Below are 24,019 nucleotides of genomic sequence, written 5' to 3' on the forward strand. Positions count from 1 at the left end.
ATTTCATGCCATGGCACAGCTTGCTGCTTTTTTTGCCTGCTGTGTTCATACCTCAGAAGGAAGCTTCCCTCATATTGTGGGCAACCCTGGAAAGCCTTTGCCTTTTGAAGCTGACCACTTTCCATCGCACAGAGAAGCAAACCCAAAGGCACCGAGGCAGCCAAAGCCATTTATCAGCCCAAGTGGAAACCATAAATTTGTGCTAACTGGAATCTGATGGAAACCAATTGGGATCCTCCTCCTCCAGGCTCAGGTCTGGCAGGAAAAGCCCAATGTTTTATTGCCTGCTTTGTGCCTTACTTACAAGTCAGAGGAACCAAGAAGAGACACTGGTAGGGTTACAGGGGGAGGCTGGCTGTCTCAGCTCAAGCTCAGCAGAGGGGCATGCAGCCACCCCCCAAAACTGGGATTAATCCTCCCCATTCCTAGCTAATTTATCACCTCTAACAAACATCCTCTTTTCAATGCAGCTACTATTTAAATTAGCACATGACAGATTATGTTAACAAGCTTAATTTGTCAAGTAAATCTAATCATATTGCCTCCTTCAGGAGTGAACTGAGCAGTGCTTGGGTTTTGTGCCATTCCAACACTGCCTGAGGGGGGCGGGGGGGAGGGGGAATCATGTTAGAAGCTGGCCCTGAGTGAGCTGGCAGAGTTTACATCCACAACTACAACAGACAGCACAACCAACCAGTGGGAGCAAAGGATCAACAAGGAATTAAGCACAGCCTAAAGAACTTACTGAAACTTTTCTTTCTGGCCACTGATTTAGGGCTGGGGAGGGGGACACCTAAACAAAATCTCCCTTATTCCTGCTCTAGGAGCACACAGTAAAGGAAAAACACCCAGGAACTGACATCCTACCCCAGAATTCCCTACCAAACCAACACACTGGATTCCTAAACCCAGCACCCTTGCTCTGATCAGAAATCCAAGCCTCTGTAGCTGTCATGGGTATTTAAACCAAGCCCAGGAATCTGGAAAGAATGAGTAATCCCTTTTTTTGGAGAGAGGAAAGCCCAGCCTGCAGAGGATTAAGTCTGGTCCAACAGCTTGACAATATTTTCCAGATCAATACCAGTGCTGTTTGATTAGAGAGATCTGTTAAAATCCATCCTTCCACGCCCCTCCAGTGAGGGACTCTTTAACTGCTCAGCAGCTGAGGTGGGCATCAGAAGCATCGCCGCTTTGAAGCTGTGCTGATGCAGCTCCCACTGCAGCAGACTCAGCCACCTCCCTGCTACTTCAGGCTGAGAGAGTTGGGACTGCAGGGAGACCTTAGAGCAGCCTTGCAGTACCTGCAAGGGGGCTACAGGAGTGCTGGAGAGGGACTTTTAACAAGGGCTCATAGTGATAGGATGTGGGGCAATGACTTTGAGCTGGAAGAGGGCAGATTTAGACTGGAGATTAGAAAGAAATTCTTTCGAGTGAGGGTGAGGAGACTCTGGCACAGGTTGCCCAGAGAGGTTGTGGCTGCCTCCTCCCCAGAGGTGTTCAAGGCCAGGCTGGATGGGGCCTTGAGCAAGCTGGGCTGGTGGGAAGTGTCCCTGCCCACAGCTCACGATCTTGAAGGTCCTTTCCAATCCAAACCATTCCGTGATTCAAGAAAACACAGTAACCTGCCTACATCTGACGTTTCTGCCCGGGTCCCTACAGAGCCGTGCCCTGCAGCTTGTGCTTATGGCACAGACAAGCTCTGGAAGCAGAAACCCTCCCTTTTGCAGCTGAGATGATGTGCTTTGAGAGCTGTGTCCCAGATCAGGCCCTCTGCTCTGGGTTCCCAGTGCTCCCCACTATGTCCTCTGTGGAAGATCTCTGACAAGAAAGCACATGTCAGAGCTTATCAAAGCAGGGCTCATCAGCAGGACTCGTCCCAGACAGGACAGCATTTCCAATCAAAAGCACAAGCAATAAAACGCACGTGCTGGATCCCAAGCCCCTTCCCTACAGCAGGGTCACTACGTCCCAGCTTGCTTCCTGCACCTCCCTCCACCAGTGACTTCCCTCCTGCTGGCTGTGGCTTTTTGCCTGATAATGGCTTTTCCTTCTTTACCTTGGGCTCTTTTAACAGGAGCCTGTTTCCCCACCTCATCTTGAGTTTCCCCCCCCTCCAGTCCCCGGGACTGGGACTCGCACCTCGAGTCCTGTATCCAGTTCTGGGCCCCTCAATTTAGGAAGGAGGTTGACTTGCTGGAGCATGTCCAGAGAAGGGCAACAAAGCTGGGGAGGGGTCTGGAACACAAGCCCTATGAGGAGAGATGGAGGGAGCTGGGGTTGCTGAGGCTGGAGAAGAGAAGCTTCAGGGGTGACCTTCTTGCTCTCTCCAACTCCCTGAAGGGAGGTTGGAGCCAGGTGGGGGTTGGTCTCTTCTCCCAGGCACCCAGCACCAGAACAAGAGGACACAGTCTCAGGCTGTGCCAGGGGAGGTTTAGGCTGGAGGTTAGGAAGAAATTCTACACAGAGTGATTGCCCATTGGAATGGGCTGCCCGAGAAGGTGGTGGAGTCACCATCCCTGGAGGTGTTCAGGAGGAGACTTGATAGGGTGCTTGGTGCCATGGGTTAGTTGATTAGGTGGTGTTGGATGATAGGTTGGACTGGATGATCTTGAAGGTCTCTTCCAACCTGGTTTATTCTATTCTATATTGCTGGGGATCTGGTCCTTGCCTAGCCCTTTGGAGGAGGTGACACCTCCCTACCTCATTGTCTAGCCATGTCCTGCTACCCAACAGCCATCACAGTACCACGGTATCCACTGTTGTCCATTTGTTTGCAGAATCACAGAAACAGGGAATCATTCTGGTTAGAAGAGACCTTGCAGATCATCAAGTCCAGCCATTAAACCAGAACTACCAGGTCACCACTAAATTGTGAACCTGTGGGCAACATCTACACACCTTTTCAATCTCTCCAGGGATGAGGACTCCACCACTGCCCTGGGCAGCCTGTTCCAGGCCTTGACAACCCTTCTGGGGAACAAATTGTTCCTCATGTCCAACTTAAATCTCCCCTGGTGCAACTTGAGGCCCTTTCCTCTTGTCCTATCACTTGTTGCACATGAGAAAAGATTGATTCCTCACCACTACCACCTGGTGCCAAGCTCCTTTCAGGGAGTTGTAGAGAGCAATGAGGTCTCCCCTCAGATGCTCCTCAAAAGAACTGTGCTAACCTTGTAACCTTGACTTTAAAATATCCAAATCTCACATTCAAACACTAGCCTTTCTTTAAAACACTTTTAAACCCCCAAAACATTAAAAAGTCTGAGTTGGTTTGCTCACTTTGCCCAGCAAAGCAGCCACCAGTCCAGGATTTTAAGCAGGGCTTTCCAGTAGCATCCCAGTTTGTTGGCTTTGCACAGGTTTAGCACCAAACAGGATTCCCTCTGCTAAAGGGTGCTCAAATTGCTATGCTAGAAGGAATAACTTCTAGCCACGTCAAACATCCAGCCTCACTGAACACCACCACTGAACTAGCCTTTAAATGTTTATGTGAGTGGTTTTTGGGAGGGAGTGCTCCCTTGTGGCCAACAGGGCCAATGGTGTCGGGGGGGGGGGGCATCAAAAAAGTGTGTCCAGCAGGTCTAGGGAGGTTCTTTTCCCCCTGGAGAGACCACACCTGAAATACTGTGTCCAGTTGAAGATGGACAGGGACCTGCTGGAGAGTCACATGAAGAGGCACAAGGAGCATCTCTCCTATGAAGAGAGACTGAGCCCTGGGGCTATTTAGTCTGGAGAAGGCTGAGAGGGATTTGATTAATGCCTATCAATATCTGAGGGGTGGGTGTCAAGTAGCGGGGGCTGAGCTCTTTTTGGTGGTGTGCAGTAATAAGACAAGGAACAGTTGGCTACGAAGTTGAACACAGAAGAAGAAACTTCCTTCCAGTGAGGGTGCTGGAGCCCTGGGGCAGGCTGACCAGATTGCTTGTGGAGTCTCTCCTTCTCTGGAGACTTTCCAGCCCCACCTGGATGCATTCCTGGGCAGACTACCCTGGGTGATCCTGCTCTGAAAGTGAGGTTGGGCTGGATGACCTCTGGAAGTCCGTTCCACCCTCCAACATTCTGTGAGAGGATTTGGGGCCGGGGGGTGGCGGTGGAATTTTTTGCTTGTAACCTTTTCTCTCTACCGAGCTCCCCCTCTCCCACTGTCAGCCGGCCCGTTGGCTTTCACAGAGGCTGAGTTTGGAGAGAGGAGGCCAGGCCAAAGAGAGGAGGGGAAAAAAACAAACAAAAGAAACAGAGGAAAGGAAGGAAAAAACCCCAAAGCCATGCAGGAGAGCTGCACGAAGCCAGCGGAGCCTCTGCGCCGGGCCCGGCATTCCAGCTCTGCTGGCGGCTCCAGCAAGTCTGCTGCAGCAGCGCTGCTGGGAGCGATTAGCCCGGGGAGGGCCCCGCGGCGCCCACCCAGGCGCGGGCCGCCGAGGCTCCCCCCACAGCGCTCCGCGAGCCCGCGCCCGGACCCGCAGCCAGGGAGGCAGCGGCGCGGCCCCGGGGCGGCCACACCCCGGCGCTGCTGCCCGGGAAGAGATTCATTAACGGGATGCTTATTAAGGGAGCTCAGCCTCCATCCAGATCTCCCTTTCATCCTGCCTGTTGCTCTGCCTTCTTCCATGTCCCCTGCAACTGCTCCTCCTTCCTTTCTCTATTGCTCCTTACAGCTCCCCGAAAGAAGGTTGCAGTGAGGTGGGGCTTGGTCTTTTCTCCCTTTGTGTCAGGTGACAGAAGAAATGGCCTGAAATTGTGCCAGGGGAGGGTTAGGTTGGAGATTAGGAAAAGTTTCTTTCCTCCAAGAGTGGCCAGGCTGGACAGGGAGTCCCCATCCCTGGAGATGTTCAGGAAAAGTGTGGCCATGGTGGCGTTAGGTTGATGGTTGGACTCAGTGATCTTCAAGATCCTTTCCAACCAAAAAACAATTCTGTAATTCTATATCCTTTTCCCCTTTCCACTACCATGCTTTCGATGTCTTTCTTTCCACCTTATTTCTCCTTGTTTCCACCATGTTGACCTTCCCAGACCGCACAACGAAGCTCCAGCATCCCCAACAGCCTGAAGATCAGCGTGGTCACCCCCAACCATTCCAAACCCACAGCACCTACACCAAGCTCCACCACCTGCCCAGGTGTGCCTGCTGCCTACCCAGAAACAAAGCACGGAACAGCCTCCAAAACTAGGCAGCTATTCCCCATGCACTGTCAACTGTTTCCCAGCAATGTTGGCCATGTTTGGCATCAGGAGAAGGAAGGTGAAGCATACAGCTTGCAGCTTCACATTGCAATAGTGTTAAAAGTCACAGAGAGCAATCAGCTGCTGCTGGGAACCCCTAACCCCTGAATCAGGCTCCCAGCTCCACACAGGACAAGGCTGATAAGCTGTCACTGCATGAAACACAGAAGAACCAATGCTATACTTAACACTTCACCAACAGCTACCATGGGTTCTGTGTCCCACCAGAAATAACAGCAAGATGAAGTGATATGGCTGGTGGCATGCAAAGTTTTCTAACAGCTGCCTGAATTTGGCCAGCTTGTTATCCAAAAGTGCCTGTGCTGGATGGAGGATGGAGGAACTCCCCAAACCAGAAGATTAGTTCTGTGGTGGGAGAGGCAGGGAGAAACAGAGGAGAAAACAAGCAATGAAGCACCATTTAAGAGTCACTAGAGCTTTGAGATTCTGCACCTGGCTTCTATCAGGATTGCATCTGAATTTGGGTGTCTAAAGAAAAGGGGAACAAAGGGAAAGACTCATTTCCAAAGATGCAGAGCTCTCAGCAGGTTCCCTCCTGTTCCTCTGTGCTTCCACTGCCTCTGGGGTGCTGGATGCAGCTCAAGGAGGGCCAGGCACAGGGAAGGAGGACCTGAAATTTGATTACCTTCATTTTCTGTCGGAAGCAGAGGCTATTTGGAGATTTACAGCGCAGTGTCAACAGGAAGTTCATGTTTATGAGTTTCCAGGAAAAAAAAGGCAGCATTCCTGTCCTATGCGATAGCTCAGAGGGGATGCTCTCATGTGGGAGCGCTCAGATTGGTATGCTAGACAGGAATGGGCTTTAGCCATGTAAAACATCCAGACACAAAGATAAAGCTATGAAAAGGGAAAAAAAAAAAAAAAAAAAAAGAGGGCCAGAAGGAAAACAGTAATTCAGCAATTTGGTGGAAAACACACAGCAAGACAGCATAGCCATGTCTGGAAAAATACTTCTGCAGCATCTGGGATTCACACTTCAAAGAAAGAGAAGAATTTGAAGAGGCTAAAAACTCTATTCAGGCACTAACATGAATTTTTCTCCCTGGTCCAAATCCTTTGTCATTCCCATTACACTGTTTCTCCACGGGGCAGCAGCCAAGCTCAGCCCATGGTCACACTGGGGTGGCCCTTTCCCTCCCAGAGAGCACACACATGGGACCATTGCGGTGTCTGGCAGTGTTGCTGGACCCACCAGGACCCATCCTCCCCAGTAAGCTCAACTCCAGACCAAGCCCCTCTTCTCTGCAGCTACCGCTGGCCAGAGAGGTTTGAAGCTGGTGAAGCCTCAGCCCGTGCCCAGAAAGCGCAGGCAGCAGCTGCTCACTTTAACCCCGGCGCAGGGCTGAGCCAGCTGCAGAACAGCTCTCTGGCACCGGTGCCACCTCGGAGCCTTCCCAAAAGGGAAGCACAGAAAGCTGGGCTGCACCAAGGTGCTCCAGCACTTTGCAGATCTCTCCAGATGACACTGGTGCAGCAGCTGCAATGCTGCAGATTCACACAGGGATTTCACAGCGGCTTCCCCGTCAAGAAGAGCTGCACTGCCCAACAGTAAAACTTCCAATGGCTAAACCTCGACTTGAGGACACCATTTACTGTCTTCAGCAAGCAGGAGGCCTGGACAGAACTAGTTTCAGCTTGTGAAACCTGGACTTAAGATCTTTTCCTTCCATATGGTTATAAAAAAACCCAAAACAGAAATTAGAGAGGACATGGAGACACCAGGACAGCCAAAGGTCAAGCAGCCAGCCCTCCACCAGGATGCCAAAGAACCACATTCACACCAGTAAATATTTAGTTAGCCCATGCTGTACAGTTTAGTAAATACAATCACAGAGCCTCAGGGTGGTTTCCCATCTCCTGAGCACATAAAGCTCCCAGGGAAAGTTTCTGTCCTGACCAATGGACATTTTCCAAGAGGAGGATGATTCCATCAGAAAATTCCTCTGAAACAAACTCATTCCACAATAAAGGGGAGAGAGAGATCAAGTCTCAACAAAGACAGCTGGCTTCTCCCTCAAGAGGAGAGCTGAGGGAAACCAGGGTGACAGAATACACATCCCAGCCCCCTGCCCCTATAAACTAACCTGCAGAAGCTTGAGACCAACCCAGCTAAGGATGAAGTCCACAACTGCAGGAGGCATCAGCTTCCTCCAACACCACCACATCTGCACCCTGTGCTTTCAGCTGCAGCCAGCACAGATTTAGGGTGACCCACCTCAACCAGAGATGCACATCTCTCACTCCCTGGGCTTGTCAGCAGCACTAACAAAATTCCCCACAGAATAAGAGAGATGGAAAGGAGACACTCTGGGACACATTGCTGTGTGACCTGCCCTGGGTGACCCTGCTTTGGCAGGGGGTTGGACTGAGTCTCTGGAGGTCTTTTCTAACCCCCACTGCTCTATGATTCTATGTGAAGTTCCCAAAGCTTACTTTCCATCATAAGTCCTTAAGGGGAAATACCTGCACTGGATCTGTGCATTTTACACCACACCATTCCTATGCAAGAGGACAGGAGTCATCAGATCACTTACTTCTAGGTAGGAGAAAGAGAGACCTGTTCATACTCTCTGCTTCTCCTGGCAAGCTCTCTGTGGCAGCGGAGGGAGCAGGGTGAGCTTTGTGCACACCCAGCACCTCCTGTCCCTGCCTGCTCCTACAGACTTGGTAGGCAACGTGTCCTGAGAGGGCAGGTAGAGGGAGATACTCCAACAGACTGAAAAGAGCAGTTGCTGAGAGCATCACATCAAGTAAGTCCGCGGTGTTCCACCCCACACACAGGACAGACAGCTTCAGACAACCACCAAGAGCAAGGAGTCAAAGGGCTGTGTGTTGAAGGCAATTAACATACACATGAGACAAAGAGGAAGAGGCCAAAAATTATCTTCAGTCTAAACCTCTGCAATGCTGAACTTGAAACTTCAACATCTGTCCAAGTCTTGATTTTCTACACCACCAGTTAATAAAAAGATTAGATCTCAGGGAAAAGAAGGAAGAAAGTTCTTAATTTAAACCCCAATCACAAAAACCTGGAGCAGGAGGGGAGAAAGAGCCATCCAGCAGCAAAGCTTCTCCAGAGGGGGCTTGGATCTGATGGCACAGGCAGTTAAAAGGCAGCATCCTGGGAAGAGCTCATTCAACTGTGGTGCTAGTGAGAACAAGAAGAGATCAGCCAGCCCCAGCACACATTTCCTTCCTCTTATCACATCACCCTGCCCAGAGCTGCCACTGAGCTGAGGCCACGTTTACCTGCGGCAATTCTGCTCGGCAGTGTGCTCTGCCCAGGTGAAACAGGACCTTGTGGGGCTGCTCTTAACTCTTCCCAGCTGTGTTTTGTTGTCGGTGGGGACCATCTCCACCTGGCTCTGCAGATGGAGCAGCTGCAGTGAAAGGCCAACACCTGGCCTGCCGCAGCCCTGCCCTGCTCACAAGGGGAGATCTGAGTTACAACAGCTCCTGCCCTACTTACAGCCCTATTTGGGTTATAAATCACAGAGTGGTGGGGGTTGGCAAGGACCTCTGAAGATCACCCAGTCCAACCCTCCTGCTAGAGCAGGATCACCTAAACAAAATCATCCAGGAACACATCCAGATGGGTTTGGAATGCCTTCAGAGAAAGAGACTCCACAACCTCTCCAGGCAACCTGCTGCAGGGCTCTGCCACCCTTTTTCCTTATGTTTATGTGGAACCTCCTGGGTTGCACCAACACAGCCAGGGCTGCTGGTGAAGTTTTCTCTGATGAGGCAGAGTTGCCCAGTTCTGGGCTCCATGGTTCAAGAAGGACAGGGACTTGCTGGAGAGGGCACAACAAAAGGTTACAAAGATGATGAGGCAATCAGAACATTTCCCTGATGAGGAAAGACTGAGAGAACTGGGACTTTTTAGCCTGGAAAAGAGCAGCCTAAGAGGGAGATCTCATCAATGCTGATCAATATTTAAAAGGTGGGTGCCAGGAGGATGGGACCAGGTTTTTTCAACAATGCCCAGTGACAGGACAAGGGGCAATGGGCACAAACTTGACCATAAGAAGTTCCATCTAAACGTGAGGAGGAACTTCTTGAATGTAAGGGTGACAGAGCCCTGGAGCAGGCTGCCCAGAGAGGTGGTGGAGTCTCCATCTCTGGAGACATTCCAAACATGCCTGGATGTGCTCCTTCTTTAGGTCTGGATGTGACCTTCTTTAGGTCAACCTTCCTTGGCAGGGGGATTGGACTCAATGATCTCTGGAGGTCCCTTCCAACCCCCTGTGATTCTATGATCATTTCAAATAACACCCCTCTGCAGTCTCAGCAGCATTCTAGTCCAAGAGTTCATTCTTCTTCTTGGAGACCTTTTACACCCAAGCAGCAGTATAATGTATTTCCCCTGATTAGAAGAGCTGCTTGAGTGTCTCTTGTCACCATTTTGCTGCAAGGCTTTATTCAATGATGACAACATTTCCATCAGGGACACAGGAACGTGCAACTGCAGCTGTGGAGACAGTGCACTTCAAAACCCCAGCCCAACCCATTTCCCAATGGTCTCCAAACATCTGGACACTACAGCATCAGTGGGAGCAGCCCTCTGGTTACTGAGCAGTCATTTTTAGATGATTCAAACTTAATTCAGAGTCATAAAGGGACCAAAATAAACCAAACCAAAACACCAGAGGTAATAAACTTTTGGAAGAAAGGTGATAATTTGAGGACAAAAATTAGACCCTGCAAAGCCAGACTGACAGGAATTAGTTCAAGCAAGCCTGGGAGGTCAGTTTGGATTGAATGTAGAAGATCCTTGTCTTCCTTGCCTGCTTGTTTCAGCATATGGGAAAGCTGTCAGTTCACTCCCTAAGGTCCAGCCCAGCAACAGTGGCTGTTTACCACCAGCAGTCTCTGGGGTGAGACATTTGAATGGTTGAGAAGTGCTGGAGGTGCAGCCCGCTGCAGTTCTTCCACGTGTTCATGGGTCAAGCCCAATCATGCAGGCATTTGTTAAAGCTCCTCTTGGGCCCTGTTTCTGAGCACCTGCATCCCTGTGTCTCCTGGGTTCTCAGCCTCCCCTTTGACTCAGTCATTTCACAGTACTGCTCTGCAGGCAGGAGAAGATCACTGTGAAATGGAGCGTGGCCGTCCTCTTGACCCGTGTGGAACAGCTAATCCCAGAGGGATAATCCTGCTTTAATGGGGAAACAAAAGGACCTTTGACAAAGCATCCAAATTTCATAAAAGCCCTAATAAAGCATTCCTTAGTCACTGGGACTGGATGATGGACCTCTGCAACCAATTGTGGATGTGCCTGTCTCAAGCTGTGTAATGGAATAGGAGGCAGGAGAGCAGCTCCCCTGTGCTTGTTTGCAAGACACCATCAAACCTTTAACGAGGCTGGAGGCAAATTTCCCATGGCTATCGACATCTGCATGCCACCCATCAGCAAAGTGCCTCATGCTCTGCCTGCTGCAAGAGCAAGAAGGCAACACAACCTCCACCTCATCCAGCTGCAGCTCATGGCACACCTCCTGCGTGCCAAACATGAGAGTCACCAAGACACAGCTGACCTGTCCCCAAGGAAGTGCACCAAACCCACCAGCTGATCTCACACAGACCAACAAACAGCTGTTGAACTTCATCAAAGCCAAACTGGGCTGCAGTTGAAGTGGTGACCTCAAAGCTGAGCTTTCAAGCTTCTGAAAAAACTGAGAATCAGTGCTAGGATCTGAATGTAAAACCAAATCACACAATGGGTTGGGTTGGAAGGGACCTATTAAGGTGATCTAGTCAAACCCCCTTGCAGTCAGCAGGGACATCGGCAACTAGAGCAGGTTGCTCAGAGCCCCAAACCAACCTCACCTGGAATGGTTCCAGGCATGGGGCATCTACCTCCTCTCAGGACAGCCTGGGCCAGGGTCTCATCACCTTCAGCATCAAAAATGTCTTCTTTTAATCTGTGGGAAGAGGGTCATTTCTTTAGCCTGAATCTCCATCATCCCTTGTCCTGTCACAACAGGCCCTGCTCAAAACTCTGTCCCCAGCTTTCTGGTTGGCCCTTAAGTACTGAAAGGCCATCAGGTCTCTCCAGAGCCTCTTCTCCATGCTGGCCCCAACTCTCTCAGCCTGGCTTCAACAGCAGAGGGCTTCCAGGCCCCCCAGCACTGCTGTGGCCTCCTCTGGCCCTCCTCCAACAGCTCCATGTCTGTGCTGAGGACTCCAGAGCTGCCCCAGCACTGCAGGTGGGGTCTCAGCAGAGCACAGCAGAGGGGCAGAATCCCCTCCCTGCCCCTGCTGCCCACACTGCTGGGGATCAGCCCAGGCCATGGCTGGTTCTGGGCTGTGAGCTCATGGTGCCAGCTCATCTCCAGCTTTTCACCCCCCCACACCCCCAAGTCCTTCTCTGCAGGGCTGTTCTCCAGCCCCATTCAGCCTAGACTGATACTGGAGGTTGCTCCAACCCAGCTGCAAGACCTTGCACTTGGCCCTGTTCAACCTCATGAGGTTCACACAGGCCCACTTTCCAAGTTTGTCCAGATGCCTCTGGATGGATCCCATTCCTCAGGTGTGTCAACTGCACCACTCAGCTGGGTGTCATCTGCAAACCTGCTGAGGGTTCACTCAATTCCACTGTCTGTGTCACTGATGATGATGTTAAACAGCAATGGTCCTAGTCAGGATCCCTGAGGGACACCACTTTTCATTGACTCCATCCAGATACCAAGCCCTTGACCACTACTCTCTGGAACCAACCACCCAACCAATTCCTTACCCAATGCACAGCCAACCCATCAAATCCAAATCACTCCATCAGGATGTTGGGGGGCGAGAGAGGGGGGGAGAGGCCCCCCTAACCACTTAGGTGTAAAACCCCACTTTGTGCTCATTGTCTAGAAATCCTCAGACCCTCCTCTGCTGCCCTCACAAGACCTTGCTCTGGCACCAGAGAAGAACCCAATGAATTGATATTTCAACACTGGCTTTTACCCTCAAGTAATAACCACCCCACTGCTGAGAAAAACCAGCACTGCTCTGACCCCACACAAGCAGCCATGGCTGGGGATCATCCCTGTGCTCTATCAGTGGCTGGAATTACCAGAGCTCTGCCAACAGCTTCCTGAGATGGAAACTCACACTCCAGCTGCCAGAATCTGTTTGTCAGCACATAAATTATTTGGATGCCCCAAATATTTTGCTCCTGTGCTATAAAACAGGTGTGAGGAGGAGCATCTCTGCTCAGGGCAGCTATTTGGACAGTGCTGCTGGTGACACATCTCAAATCCTGGCAGATCTGTCATAAAATCATAGAATGCTTTGGGTTGGAAGACTGGAGATTGGGAAGAAATTCTTTAGAGAGAGGAGGGTGAGACACTGGCACAGGTTATCCAGAGAGGATGTGGATATTCCCTCCTTGGAGGTGTTCAAAGCCAGGTTGGATGAGGCCTTGAGCAGCCTGGTCTAGTGGAAGGTGTCCCTGCCCATGCCAGGAGGGTTGAACAAGATGATCTTTAAGGTCCCTTCCAAACTAAACCATCCTGTGGTTCTATGGGGAAGGGCCTCTCCAGTGGCTGTCCCTAACAGGGCTCACTCACAGGTCACCAAGCAGAAGAAACACTCCTGAAATAACATCAGGGCTTTTAGAGGCTTTTAGAGCCTTAGACAGTGGCTGGGTCACATCTGCACAGAGTTCACCTAAAGCAGGGTCAGCTCCGTGTGGTGCTTGCCAGGTTCTCCAGGGCTTCCTGGGCCACCTTCCAGTGAAGGAGCACTGTCAGGACAGTAAAAGTGCAGTGCTGGTGGGAACTGAGGCAATCCTTATCACCGAGGATATCCTCAGGGAAAAGCAGAGATCCCATGCCAGCCAAACTATTGTGATGCTATCTGTGAGACTGAAGGCAAGGAATTCTGCCCCAGCCAGACCTTGCTCGTCTGACCATCAGAAAAGTCCTCACTGCTGACAAGAGGGTCAAGGAAAACAGGAGATGTGGTAAACAACATTCAAGAGCTGAATCTCTAGATGTGTTTTACCATAAAAAAACCCACATTTCATTCCCTTAACTATATATCAGACTCAGCTTTCTCAATTAGAGGTACAGGGCTCAAGGGACAGTGCTGTGATTATTAAAGGGGAACAACTGGCAACAGGCAAAGCAAGAAAAAACTAAACCTCACCAGCCCAACAGTTTGTGTGCTCTGAGTGTTATTTACCTGCTCACAGGCACAAAGAGGTTTTCTTTCTCCTCTGAGATCAGTACACAGGGAGAATCACAGTCTGTTGAATGAGAGAAGCCTAGTCACAGAGTCATGGAATGGTTCAGCTCTCCCCCCTACATTTGGGTTGGAAGGGCTCTTACAGATCATCCAGTTCCAACACCCCTGCCATGGGCAGGGACGCCTCCCACCAGCCCAGGTTGCTCAAGGCCTCATCCAGCCTGGCCTTGAACACCTACCTCCACGGAGGGGACATCCACAACCTCCTTGGGCAACCTGTTCCAGTATCTAACCATCCTCACTGGAAAGAACTTCTTCATCTCCAGTCTCAGTCTCTCCTCTTCCAGCTCAAAGCCACTGTCCTCATCCTGTCACTCCCAGCCCTTATCAAAAGCCCCTCCCCAGCTCTCCTGTAGCCCCCTTCAGGTACTGGAAGGCTGTTCTAAGGTCTCCACAAAGGCTTCCCTTCTCCAGGCTGAACACTACCAACTCCCCCAGCCTGTTCCCACAGGGGAAGTTCTCCAGCCCTCTGATCATCTTCATGGCCTGCTCTGGACCCACTTCAGTAGCTCCAGGTCCTTCTTGCGCTGGGGGAACCAGAACTGGAGGCAGTGCTGTAGGTGGGGGCTTAGCAAAGCAAAGCAAAGGGGCAGAATCCCCTCCCTGTCCTGCTGCTCTTGCTGCTTTGCATGCAGCCCAGCACACAGCTGCCTTCTTGGCTGCCAAAGACCATTGCTGGCTCATAGGGAGCTCTTCATCAACCGACACCCCCAAGTCCTTCTCCTCAAGACTGCTTTCAAGGCTCTTTCTGCCCAGCCTGTAGCTGTCAAGAAGAAGAAGGATGAACAAGTGCCTGTGAACAATTCTGGAGTTCCTCAGGCCAAGTGGGTGCTGTCAGATTTGGGTGGCAGGAATGGCAATGATAAAATCAACACTGGTGCAGGTCACCTCTGCAGCTCTCTGTGCTAGGTCCTCACCACAAGCTTTCCAAAAGAGGGCTATTTGCTGCTATCTTCCTTGGAAGATTCCATCAGATTAACTTCCAGGTGCTGAGCATACCCAGATATGGAGGGTAGTCCACACCTTCACACAGAAAAGCAGCCTCTGGAGGAAATAAGGCACCCACAAGTGAAGAGTGAAGACTCATGTGGACCAGGAGGCTGCAACCCAGAAGAGTCACTGAATGGATGCAGAGGGTCCACCAAACATTCAGTTTAGCATGATGCTCACTTGCAGGGTCCCTGTTACTCTGTCACATTTACAAGCTCTTGAACCAGCCTCTGTCTTGAAATTCTCACCCTCCTCCTCCTCGTACACCTTTAGAGCTGAGGCATGGCTTGGCTGGGGAAATGGATGCACAGGTGACAGCATAGAGCAGATGAAGGATTTCTTCCTGTGCTTCTCCATCTTGCAGCCCTGAACGGTTTCACCGAATCACAGAATGCCAAGTTGGAAAGGACCCCAAAAGTCACCTGGTCTGACCTGTCTAGGTAACAGTCTGGTTGAAATGAGCTGGCCCAGCACCCTGGCAAGGTCCCTGTGATGCTCTCCCAGATCTGCTCCCAGATCTAGTGTGCCTTGTAGGTGCCACAATTTTGCTGTTACTCTTTTTGCCCTGGAAACCATTCCCCAGATTGCTGCCTTTTTTCTCCACCTGTAAGCAAATCTCCTGGCAAAAAGAAACGTGGTCTTTGGGAGCAGACAAGTTAGCAATAAGGACACCAAGTTTAACACAATTTCTACTGATGAAGGAGGAGGAAGAAACCTGGATGCATCAGCTTGTACATGCACCCAGCTGAGGCACAAGCCTGCTGCAGCCTCAAGGACATGCCCAGGCTCAAACAGGAGGTAGGTTTTCCTGCTGACACAAGTGGTCTGAAGCTAAACTTGAAGGTTTTGCAGTGATCTGTGAAGGTCTAGAAGTGGGACTGCATCTCTGAAAGAACATTCTGAAGACGACAAGTTTCTGAGCACCACGTGAAGCAGGGCTTGGATCATTACTTACCACGGGAAGGTGATCCATTAGCATCTGTAGTGCGAAGAGGGAAGCCAACAGCAGAAGGAAAGCAAAGTGCCAGAGCATTTCTGGCTATAATTTGCTGCTTTAAAGCTTCTCCTGAGCAGGGGCTGTGTGCTGCAGAGCGCTCAAAATGGGCAGGAGGCTTCCATCCAACTTGGCTTTAATGGCAGAGGAGAGAGATCCACTGGGTGAGAAAAAGCCCAGTTGTTGACTCCTATTTTGACTGGAGATGCAGTGCAGCATTCCTCCCTTCTGCCTGCCAAAAGTGGTGCAAGGACGATCTACTTCAAAGTAATTAGAGGAGCTCATCCCAGAGATGGCTGCATTTCAAAGGAAGCAGGAGACACACAAGTGGGCAGCAGCTCCTTGATGGATGTTCAACCTGCCTTCCGACCTTGGGATGAAAGGCTCTCTCCAAAACAAACCAGTGCTCTTTGTTTCCAGTACCTGTCCAATTTGTCTCATTTTCCCCACCTAGCCCTGCTAGCACCTCCAGGCCATGGCTGACAAATCCAGGGTGGCACAGGCCCAGGGCAGCAGCCCTGGGCAGGATCTGCCTTCCTGCAAAGACGCTCGGCTTGATCCCGGCTCTTCTTTGTTGAACTGATCACAGGATCATAGAATTGTTTTGCTTGGAAAACACCTTTAAAATCATTCAGACCAATCCTTATCTAACTCTAACATGGTGCTGAACCATGGCCCCAGCACCATATCTCTACCTCTTTCAAATGCCTCCAGGGATGGGGATTCAACCACCTCCCTGGGCAGCCTGTGCCAGCGCTTGAGAACCCTTTCAGTGAGGAAGTTTCTTCTAATAACTAAACCACCTGTGGTGCAACTTGAAGCAATTTCCTCTTGTCCTATCACTTGTTACTTGGAAATAAGAGACCAATCCCCACCTCACTCCAACCTCCTTTCAGGGAGCTGTAGAGAGCCAGAAGATCTACCCTCAGCCTCCTTTTCTCCAGGCTGAACACCCCCAGTTCCTCCAGCTGCTCCTCACCATCTCTGTTTTCCAGACCCTTCACCAGCTTAGTTGCCCTTCTCTGGACACACTCCAGCCCCTCAATGTCCTTCTTGGAGTGAGGGGCCCAAAAGTGACCCGAAGTACTAAAGGTGTTCCCTCACTAGTGCTGAGTACAGGGGCACAATCACTGCCCTGGTCCTGCTGTTTGCATTGTTCAGATGTCTCTGACTCCCTGAAAAAAAAACTAGCTAACATTGTCTGTGCCAACCCTGCACCCTCCCCAGTACGCAGCCTGGGTTTTGCAGTAGGTCTGGAAGTGTTCAGTGTTCTGATTACTGGTAAAACAGCCACAATTATCCAAATAAAACTATTACTATATTGGGCCTGAAATCCTAAATAGAACTAAATGGATTTTATTATATCCCAGGAAGCAAGAGCTAGGCAAGGAAAAGTATTGCTGAAGTGCATTGCTACTACCTATCAATTTCTCCTAACCACTCAGCACTTAAGAAATACCCAAAGAAACACAGTGCTCCCCCAGCACAACCATTTCAAACTCCCCTCTGAGCTCTTCCCTTTTAGCCAACTCGCCTGGTACAGTTCAACAGCTGAAAATTAAAGGGTCACAATATTGAGCCTTCAGGTATCAGGCTGACAATGGAAGCAGCAGCTGACACAGAAAGGTGCCGCTGAGCGCAGTGGCAATAATTCTGTCGCCTCAGAGCTGGAAGCAGCTCCCCAGCACCAAGTTTGTTATTTAACTCAGTGAGAAATGAAAGAAAATGCCACAGCCATGGATTTATTCCTTACACAGCCTCTTTCAAGTCAGACTCTAAAACTGGAGCCCTGCTAGCAGCGAGTCTTTAACTCGGGCGGCAGCGTCCTCTTTAATCCCAACACCTCCCCTCCAAGCGCTGGTGGATGCAGCGATGGTGAGAGCCTAAGTGAGGGCTGCTTGTCCCTCAAGCCCATGCAAGTCCTTCTGCTGGAGCCCAACCTCCAGAATCATCACAGAGTCATAGAATGGCTTAGGTCAGAAGAAGCCTCAGAGATCATTTACTCCAACCTCTATGTCACAGGCAGGGATACCTCTAATCAGCCCAGGCTGCTCAAGTCCCCATCCAACCTGGCCTAGAACACCTCCAGAGAAGAGGCATCTACAATCTTCCTGGGCAGCCTGCTCCAGAGTCTCACCAGCCTCGTACTGAAGAGCTTCTTCCTAAGATCCATTCTAACCCTACTCTCCCTCAGCTTCAAACCATTCCCCTTGTGCTGTCTCTACATACCCTCATCAAAAGTCCCTCTCCAGCCTTCCTGTAGGTTCCCTTCAGGTATTGGAAGGCAGCTCTAAGGTCCCCCTGGAGTCTCCTGCAGGCTGAACAGAAACCTTTACAGGAGCCAAATACTACTAGAGGCCTGGGATCCAACAGCAAGCAACGACAGATCTGGGATGTTCAACAGCCACCAGCCTCACAGAAAAGGGCAGGAACAAGGAGGGCTTCTGCAGGGCCATGGGAAACCAGCCAGATTATGCCTGCTTCCCGTCCGCCCCTCCTCACATCATCCAGGAAAAGCCATCTTGCCACCCCCGGGGACTCCCCACCTGGCCCTGCTCCGTGGTGACAGCCCAGGCCTGCTGTTATCTCCCAAACAGATGCATTTATTCTCTGGAGAGCCTCCCACGTCTTATCTAGCTGGCAGTTTCCAAACGTCGATCGCCAAGGCCAGCTCAAACCACTTTAAGCTCTTTTAGGCAACTGCCCCTGGAAGCGTTTTGGCCAGGGTGCGAGGGAGGCAGAAGGGCAGCCCCACAGCAGCGTCCTGCTGGGCTGGGTAGGGATGGAAAGCACCTCGGTGCTGCTGTGAACAGGCCCTGGCAGGGGGATGCATGTACAGTTCACAAAGCTCTCTTGCTTCAAGCAAATTTTCCTCTCAACACATGGCCAAACTCTCACGCAATAAATTAACTATTTGGCAGCCACCGAACGAGCGCTGGAGCCAAACCAATTAGGGTTTAATGTGATCCCAATTTCCTATTTTTGAGATGGGGGTCGGGGGGGTGGGGGGGCGAGAAAGGGGGCGAGAAGCGGGGTGGAGAGCAAAGTAAATCCCCTCCCGGTTTATAAATCCTTGCCAATCATCCCTGATAAACCTGTCACCCACAGCTCCAAAGCTGCGTTTGCAGCCGGGCGCTGCCAGGGCCGCGGTGGGAAAAAGCACACGGGGAGCAGGCAGCTCGACTCCTGACATGTGTTTTCCATACTGGGGAAATTCAATCATTTAAAAAATATTTACCAAGCTTTGTCTTTAATTAGAAAAACATGACGAGGGATAAGGCGAGTTATTGTTTCTAAGCTCCACATGTCAGCGAGCCTAATGATGTCAGAAGATAAAGCCCATTACTGACCCACGGACACGCTGCCAGGCCTCCAAATGTTTCAAGGTTTGGGGGGGTGGGAAATTCATCTCCCCTCCGAAGTTCAGCACTTTGCAGTCACAACTCATCAAGTTGACTTCTTGGCCCCCACCAAAGCTAATCGGGGAGGAGGAGGAGGAGGAGGAGGAGGAAAGGCTCCTGCCTGCAATGCTGCTAGACAGGGTGTTTTAATGCAAAAGAGCCTGCACAGTGGGGGAGGAACATGGGAGCCATTTGACTTCTTTTGTGCTTTAACATCCTGACTACAGCCCCTCCCCAGCACAGGCAATTACCTGCCAGCACCGAAGATAAGCAAATTAATCTCATCTGCACCTGGAAATGCCGCAGGCTGAGACACCTCCGTCCTTTCAAAAAGTGAGTTTCTGCTTAACCAAGACCCACTGAAATGTTTTGTTTCCAAGAATATCGGCTACGGAATGTTGTATCCCACAATACTCAGTAAGAAAAGAAAGCTGACCCTGCTCCGAGAGATCAGCCACAAGTGTTTGCCAGCACAGGACCACGTGTGCCCAAACAGATGTACCCCCCAGTGCAGCCCTTCTTCCACCTCCAGCTGCTCAAGCACCTCCAATCAGATGCAAAGAGGCTCTGCAGGCAGCAGGCACCACAGCTTAGAAGTACAAAGCAAATAACCTGTTGGCCATCGGACACAAAGGGCAGCCAGGATGTCAGGAGCTGTTAGGCCAAGCATTCCTGTGCTCACCGCTCCTGATAAGGCAGCTGAAGAGTCCCAGCTGGAAGGGCAGGCCTCAGGGAGGGTCTCTGGATCCGCTCCCCAGCACTACCAAGCTGCTGACACAAGCCCGGCCTCACCAGTGCCTGCGACTCTCTCCCCAAGCATTCCTAGCCAGACCAGCCTACCCCCACGTGGGATCACAAATCACTGAATCGTTAAGGTTGGAAAAGACCTTCAAGATCATCGAGTCCAACCATAACCCAACTACCACGACCACTAAACTATATACTGAAGCACCACATCTACAGCTTCTTGAACACCTACAGGGACAGTGACTCCACCACCTCCCTGGGCAACCTGTTCCAATCCCTGACCGTTCCTGCAGCAAAGAAATTTTGCCTTCTATCCAACCTAAACCTCCCCTGACACCACTTAAGCCCATTTTGTCTCATCCTATTGCTGGTTACTTGAGAGAAGAGATCAACCCCCACCTCCCTGCAACCTCCTTTCAGGGAGCTGTAGAGAGCAAAGAGGTCTCCCCTCAGCCTTCTCTTCTCCAGAGCAAAGAACCTCAGCTGCTGCTTGTATGGTGCCTTCAAACCCCTCCACCAGCTTCACTGTTCTTTTCTGGACACCCTCTGGGACCTCAATGTCTTTCTTATGCTATAGTGCCCAGAATCGAACCAACCATGTACAGCCTCCCAGTTTTCTTTCCTCTAGGATTCCATACCTCCTTCTCCTCCTCCTTTGTCAGAAGGGTCCTGATAAAATGCCCACAAAAGCTAGGTGGGAGCATCCCAGGTGATGTGTTTGGAGGAACCTGCTGCTACAGCAACTAGGTGCCCTAACAGGAAGGGACAGACCTCTTCCCAAGAGATCATGAGGATTAAAAAATCCAGATGTGTTTAGTTGGGGGGAGAAGTTTGTATAGAGGCTAACAAAGTGTGTGTCTAGTGAGTCCACGTGGAGAAAAGCAGCAGTGATGCTGCAAGGATGCACCCAGCATTAGTCCCACTACTTTATGGCATGCATAGGGATAAAAAAAAGGCCACTGCTACACTTTCCACTCACAACTATAGAATCATAATGGTAGACCTCTGAGATCATCAAGTCCAGCCATGAACCCAACACCACCATGCCCACTAAGTCATGTCCCAAAGCGCCATGTTTACATAATCCCTAACACCTCCAGGGACAGAGATTCAACCACCTCCCCGGGCAGCCTGTGCCAGTGCCAGACCACTCTTCCAGTAAAGAAATTTTTCATGCTGTATGGCTCACCAGGGCTACCATTAGCACTTCACCAGCAGATGCTGAGTCACAGACACACTAAAGGTAGCAAAATGATGCTTTAGCTGCCACTGAGTTGTACAAAGTATCCCAGGTGCCTGTCACCCTCTCTATTCAGGGGCCTGTATCCTTGCAGTACCTGCTGGCATAAGGGTCAGTGCAGCTGAGCTGCTTCCTGGCTCAATTCTGTCAGCAGGACCCAGACGAAAAGCCCTAATCTCAGCCATGGTTTAATATTGCCAAATCAAGTGGCTACACATACAGGTACATATTCTTGCCACCATCCAGAGAAACATTCAGCAACTTGCCCAAGGTTGCAGAGAGAGTCACTAAGGAGAGAGGTACTGGTCTCACACACCTCCCTGAACCTAGGTTTTAGGTACAAGATCGAGGTCTCCCTTAGCTTCAGTTTAAATCCTTTTAAAGCAGGATTTCAAAGGCCTGTCTCTCATCCCAGCACTCAGTTTAAAAGAAACCAGGAATCTGATCTGCCTCTGCAAACACCATCAAGCTACACCATGAGCAGACACACTGGTGGGATGTGTTTCATCTAATCCCTCTTTGCCAAAGCCTAAACCAGCTATCCTGAAATCCCTTTGCAGTCAATGAAAAAGCCCAGGCACCTCCAGCCCATAATTTGTCTCATCCAGACAGAGGTGTTCAAGCCTGGTGAGATGAATCACCCTCAGAAGTGTCTGCTGCAACTGCAAAGGGAGAAAGAAGATCAGGCACAGAGGGCTGACTTTTGGACAGCAAGGTTAATGGAGATGATCTCACCCAGGCTCCTTCTGTGGGACTTTTTCTTCAAGGCAGACAAAATGAAGAGCCCTCCCTGGCAATGAGATTAGGAGGCTGTCAACCAGGTACCAGAGTTCTGCAAACCCACGTGGATGCTCACACAGCTTGCCCACCACTGCGCCCTCCTCCTGTCGCAGCCACCTGGGCCACCGGCTGTTTGAGTCCACATTCTTTGACAGACTTTAGTATTTGTGACTGCCTGAAGGCATAACAACCTCACTCCAAACATCTCCACACATTCTGCAAGAAGCAGCAGGATAAAACAGCCACCCAGCCTCTCCAGCTTCCCTCACTTGTTAATTCCTTCTCCATATCGGGAAAACAGCTTCCAGGGTGGTTTCCACATTAGTGGCAGCCTCTATCCTTACACTGCTTCCCTATGAGCAATCACCTCATTGTAAAATTCCCTCATTTCCTGAGCTTTGAGATGTGCTTTTAACTGCGTTTCTCCCTTCACTGGACTATGACTTACCAACAACCACCTCGGGGCATGATCCAGCCCCTGTGTAAATCACAGAATGGTAGGGGTTGGAAGGGACCTCAAAAGATCATCCAGTCCATCCCCCCTGCCAGAGAAGGATCACCTAGAGCAGGTCACACAGGAACACGTCCAGGTGGGTTTGAATGCCTCCAGAGGAGACTACACAGCCTCTCTGGGAATATCCTCTACCCACCAACACCATGGCTCCATCCAGCACCTCCCTCCTCAGCCCAGAACGGCTCACAGTCCATTCCCAGCTGTGGATAAACAAATACTGTGCAGACAGGCACAGGTAACAAAAATAAGCAAGAGGTTAATCTGGCGAGAGACATGGGCTAACCATCCACCCTGCTCGTGGGCAGCAGCAATGTGCTTCCCTGCTGACCTCACTGCTTTCAGAAAGTGCAACTCTTCTGGAAACAAACCTCCTGTTTTGAGAAATTAAGGAAACATATCTCCAGTTACTCATCTTCCCAACCCCGAAGAGCAGAGGATGCTGCACAGGCTTCACCTACACACACGTGCCTGGTCAGCACACGTTACGGGGCTGGCCACTGCCAACCCCACCGACCTGCTCCCGGCCAAGCACTGGGGTGACTCGGGGGCTGCAGACATCAGCCCTGCCCTGGGCTGTGTGTCACAAAACCCCATCCAGCCTGGAAATTCAAACTGAACGCAGCGGGGCGTCCCCCGGGGCCGCTGCTGAGCTAGTGCTCAGGTACGGAATCGCAGAACTGTTTCGGCTGGAAAACACCTCCGGGATCATCGAGTCTAACGCAACACCACCCTGGCCATTAAGACACGCCCCAGAGTGCCGAGTCCGCACGTTTCTTGAACACCTCCAGGCACAGTGCCACCACCTCCCTGCACAACCTCTTCCAGGTGGAGGTGCCGGGGGCTGCTCCTGGCTGAGCTGCCCGGCGCTTCGAGGGCACCAAAGCGCAGGCGGAGGCGCAGCCCCGCGCCGAACGCGTGTTTCAGACATTTTACAGCCGCACGTGTGCTGCTGCCACAACCGAGCAGGGCGCAGCTCCCCTCCCTGCACCCCCGCCCGGGCAGGGCAGGCCCGTGGGGCGCTGAGCCTGGCGGCGGGGCCGGCCCCGGCGCTGCCCGCCTCCCCCCCATCTCCGCCTCTGGCCGCACCGAGGCCCGGCCAGGCCGAGGTGGCCCCGCAGCCGCCCGCCCGGCCCCGGCCCCGGCCTCGGCCCCGTTTAGGCCCTTCGCCCCCGTCCGAGCGGCGCCGAGCGGGCCGGCGCCTCCCCTCCGCGCCGCGGCTCTTACACTGGCAGCCGCTCGGGATCCCCACCATCGCCCGGCTCCTCGGCGCCTCCTCCTGCTCCCCGCCGCGGCCCCAGCGGCCTGGCCCGGCCCGGCCCTTCGCCGTGACGCTGCCGGGGGCGCGGCCTACCCGGCCCGCCCCGAGGAGGCCTCTGCCGGGCAGGCGCCGCCGCTGGGACCGGGCGTTTGGGTTAGGGGCGACGCCGTGCATCGGAATTCAATGACGAGTGTTAGCCGAGTTACGGCTTGTGGCCTCCCCGCTTCGCTCCCTCTGCGCTGAACACTCCCCACGGACCAGGAGATGCTCAACAGTGCCAGAGGCCCCGGGCTGGGCTGCGGCCCTTGGGGGGTGCTGGATAGGCTCTTCCAGTGCCTTGTCCCCGGCGCTGGATAGGGTGTGCAGGTCCCTGAGCCCCAGCGCTGCCTGGGCTGTCCCAGTGCCTTGTCCCCAGCGCTGGCTGGGCTGTCCCAGTGCCTTGTCCCCAGCCCAGCCTGGGCTGTCCCAGTGCCTTGTCCCCAGCCCTGCCTGGGCTGTCCCAGTGCCTTGTCCCCAGCCCAGGCTGGGCTGTCCCAGTGCCTTGTCCCCAGCCCTGCCTGGGCTGTCCCAGTGCCTTGTCCCCAGCCCAGGCTGGGCTGTCCCAGTGCCTTGTCCCCAG

General features: G+C 51.9%; 1 protein-coding gene across 2 annotated transcripts in view; it reads right to left on the minus strand.

Annotated features, from left to right (window-relative positions):
* Window positions 1-23,462, minus strand: part of CBFA2T2 (CBFA2/RUNX1 partner transcriptional co-repressor 2) — an 85,531-nt gene extending 62,069 nt beyond the window's left edge. For both annotated transcript variants that reach the window (XM_054173371.1, XM_054173370.1), the window contains exon 1: window positions 23,367-23,462. In XM_054173371.1, the coding sequence (XP_054029346.1) occupies window positions 23,367-23,394 (28 nt within the window). In that variant the 5' untranslated portion in view covers window positions 23,395-23,462. The remainder of the gene's footprint in view (window positions 1-23,366) is intronic.
* Window positions 23,463-24,019: the final 557 nt, after the last annotated feature.

Source organism: Dryobates pubescens, chromosome 26, assembly GCF_014839835.1.
Source record: "Dryobates pubescens isolate bDryPub1 chromosome 26, bDryPub1.pri, whole genome shotgun sequence".
NCBI classification, from domain to species: Eukaryota; Metazoa; Chordata; class Aves; order Piciformes; family Picidae; genus Dryobates; species Dryobates pubescens.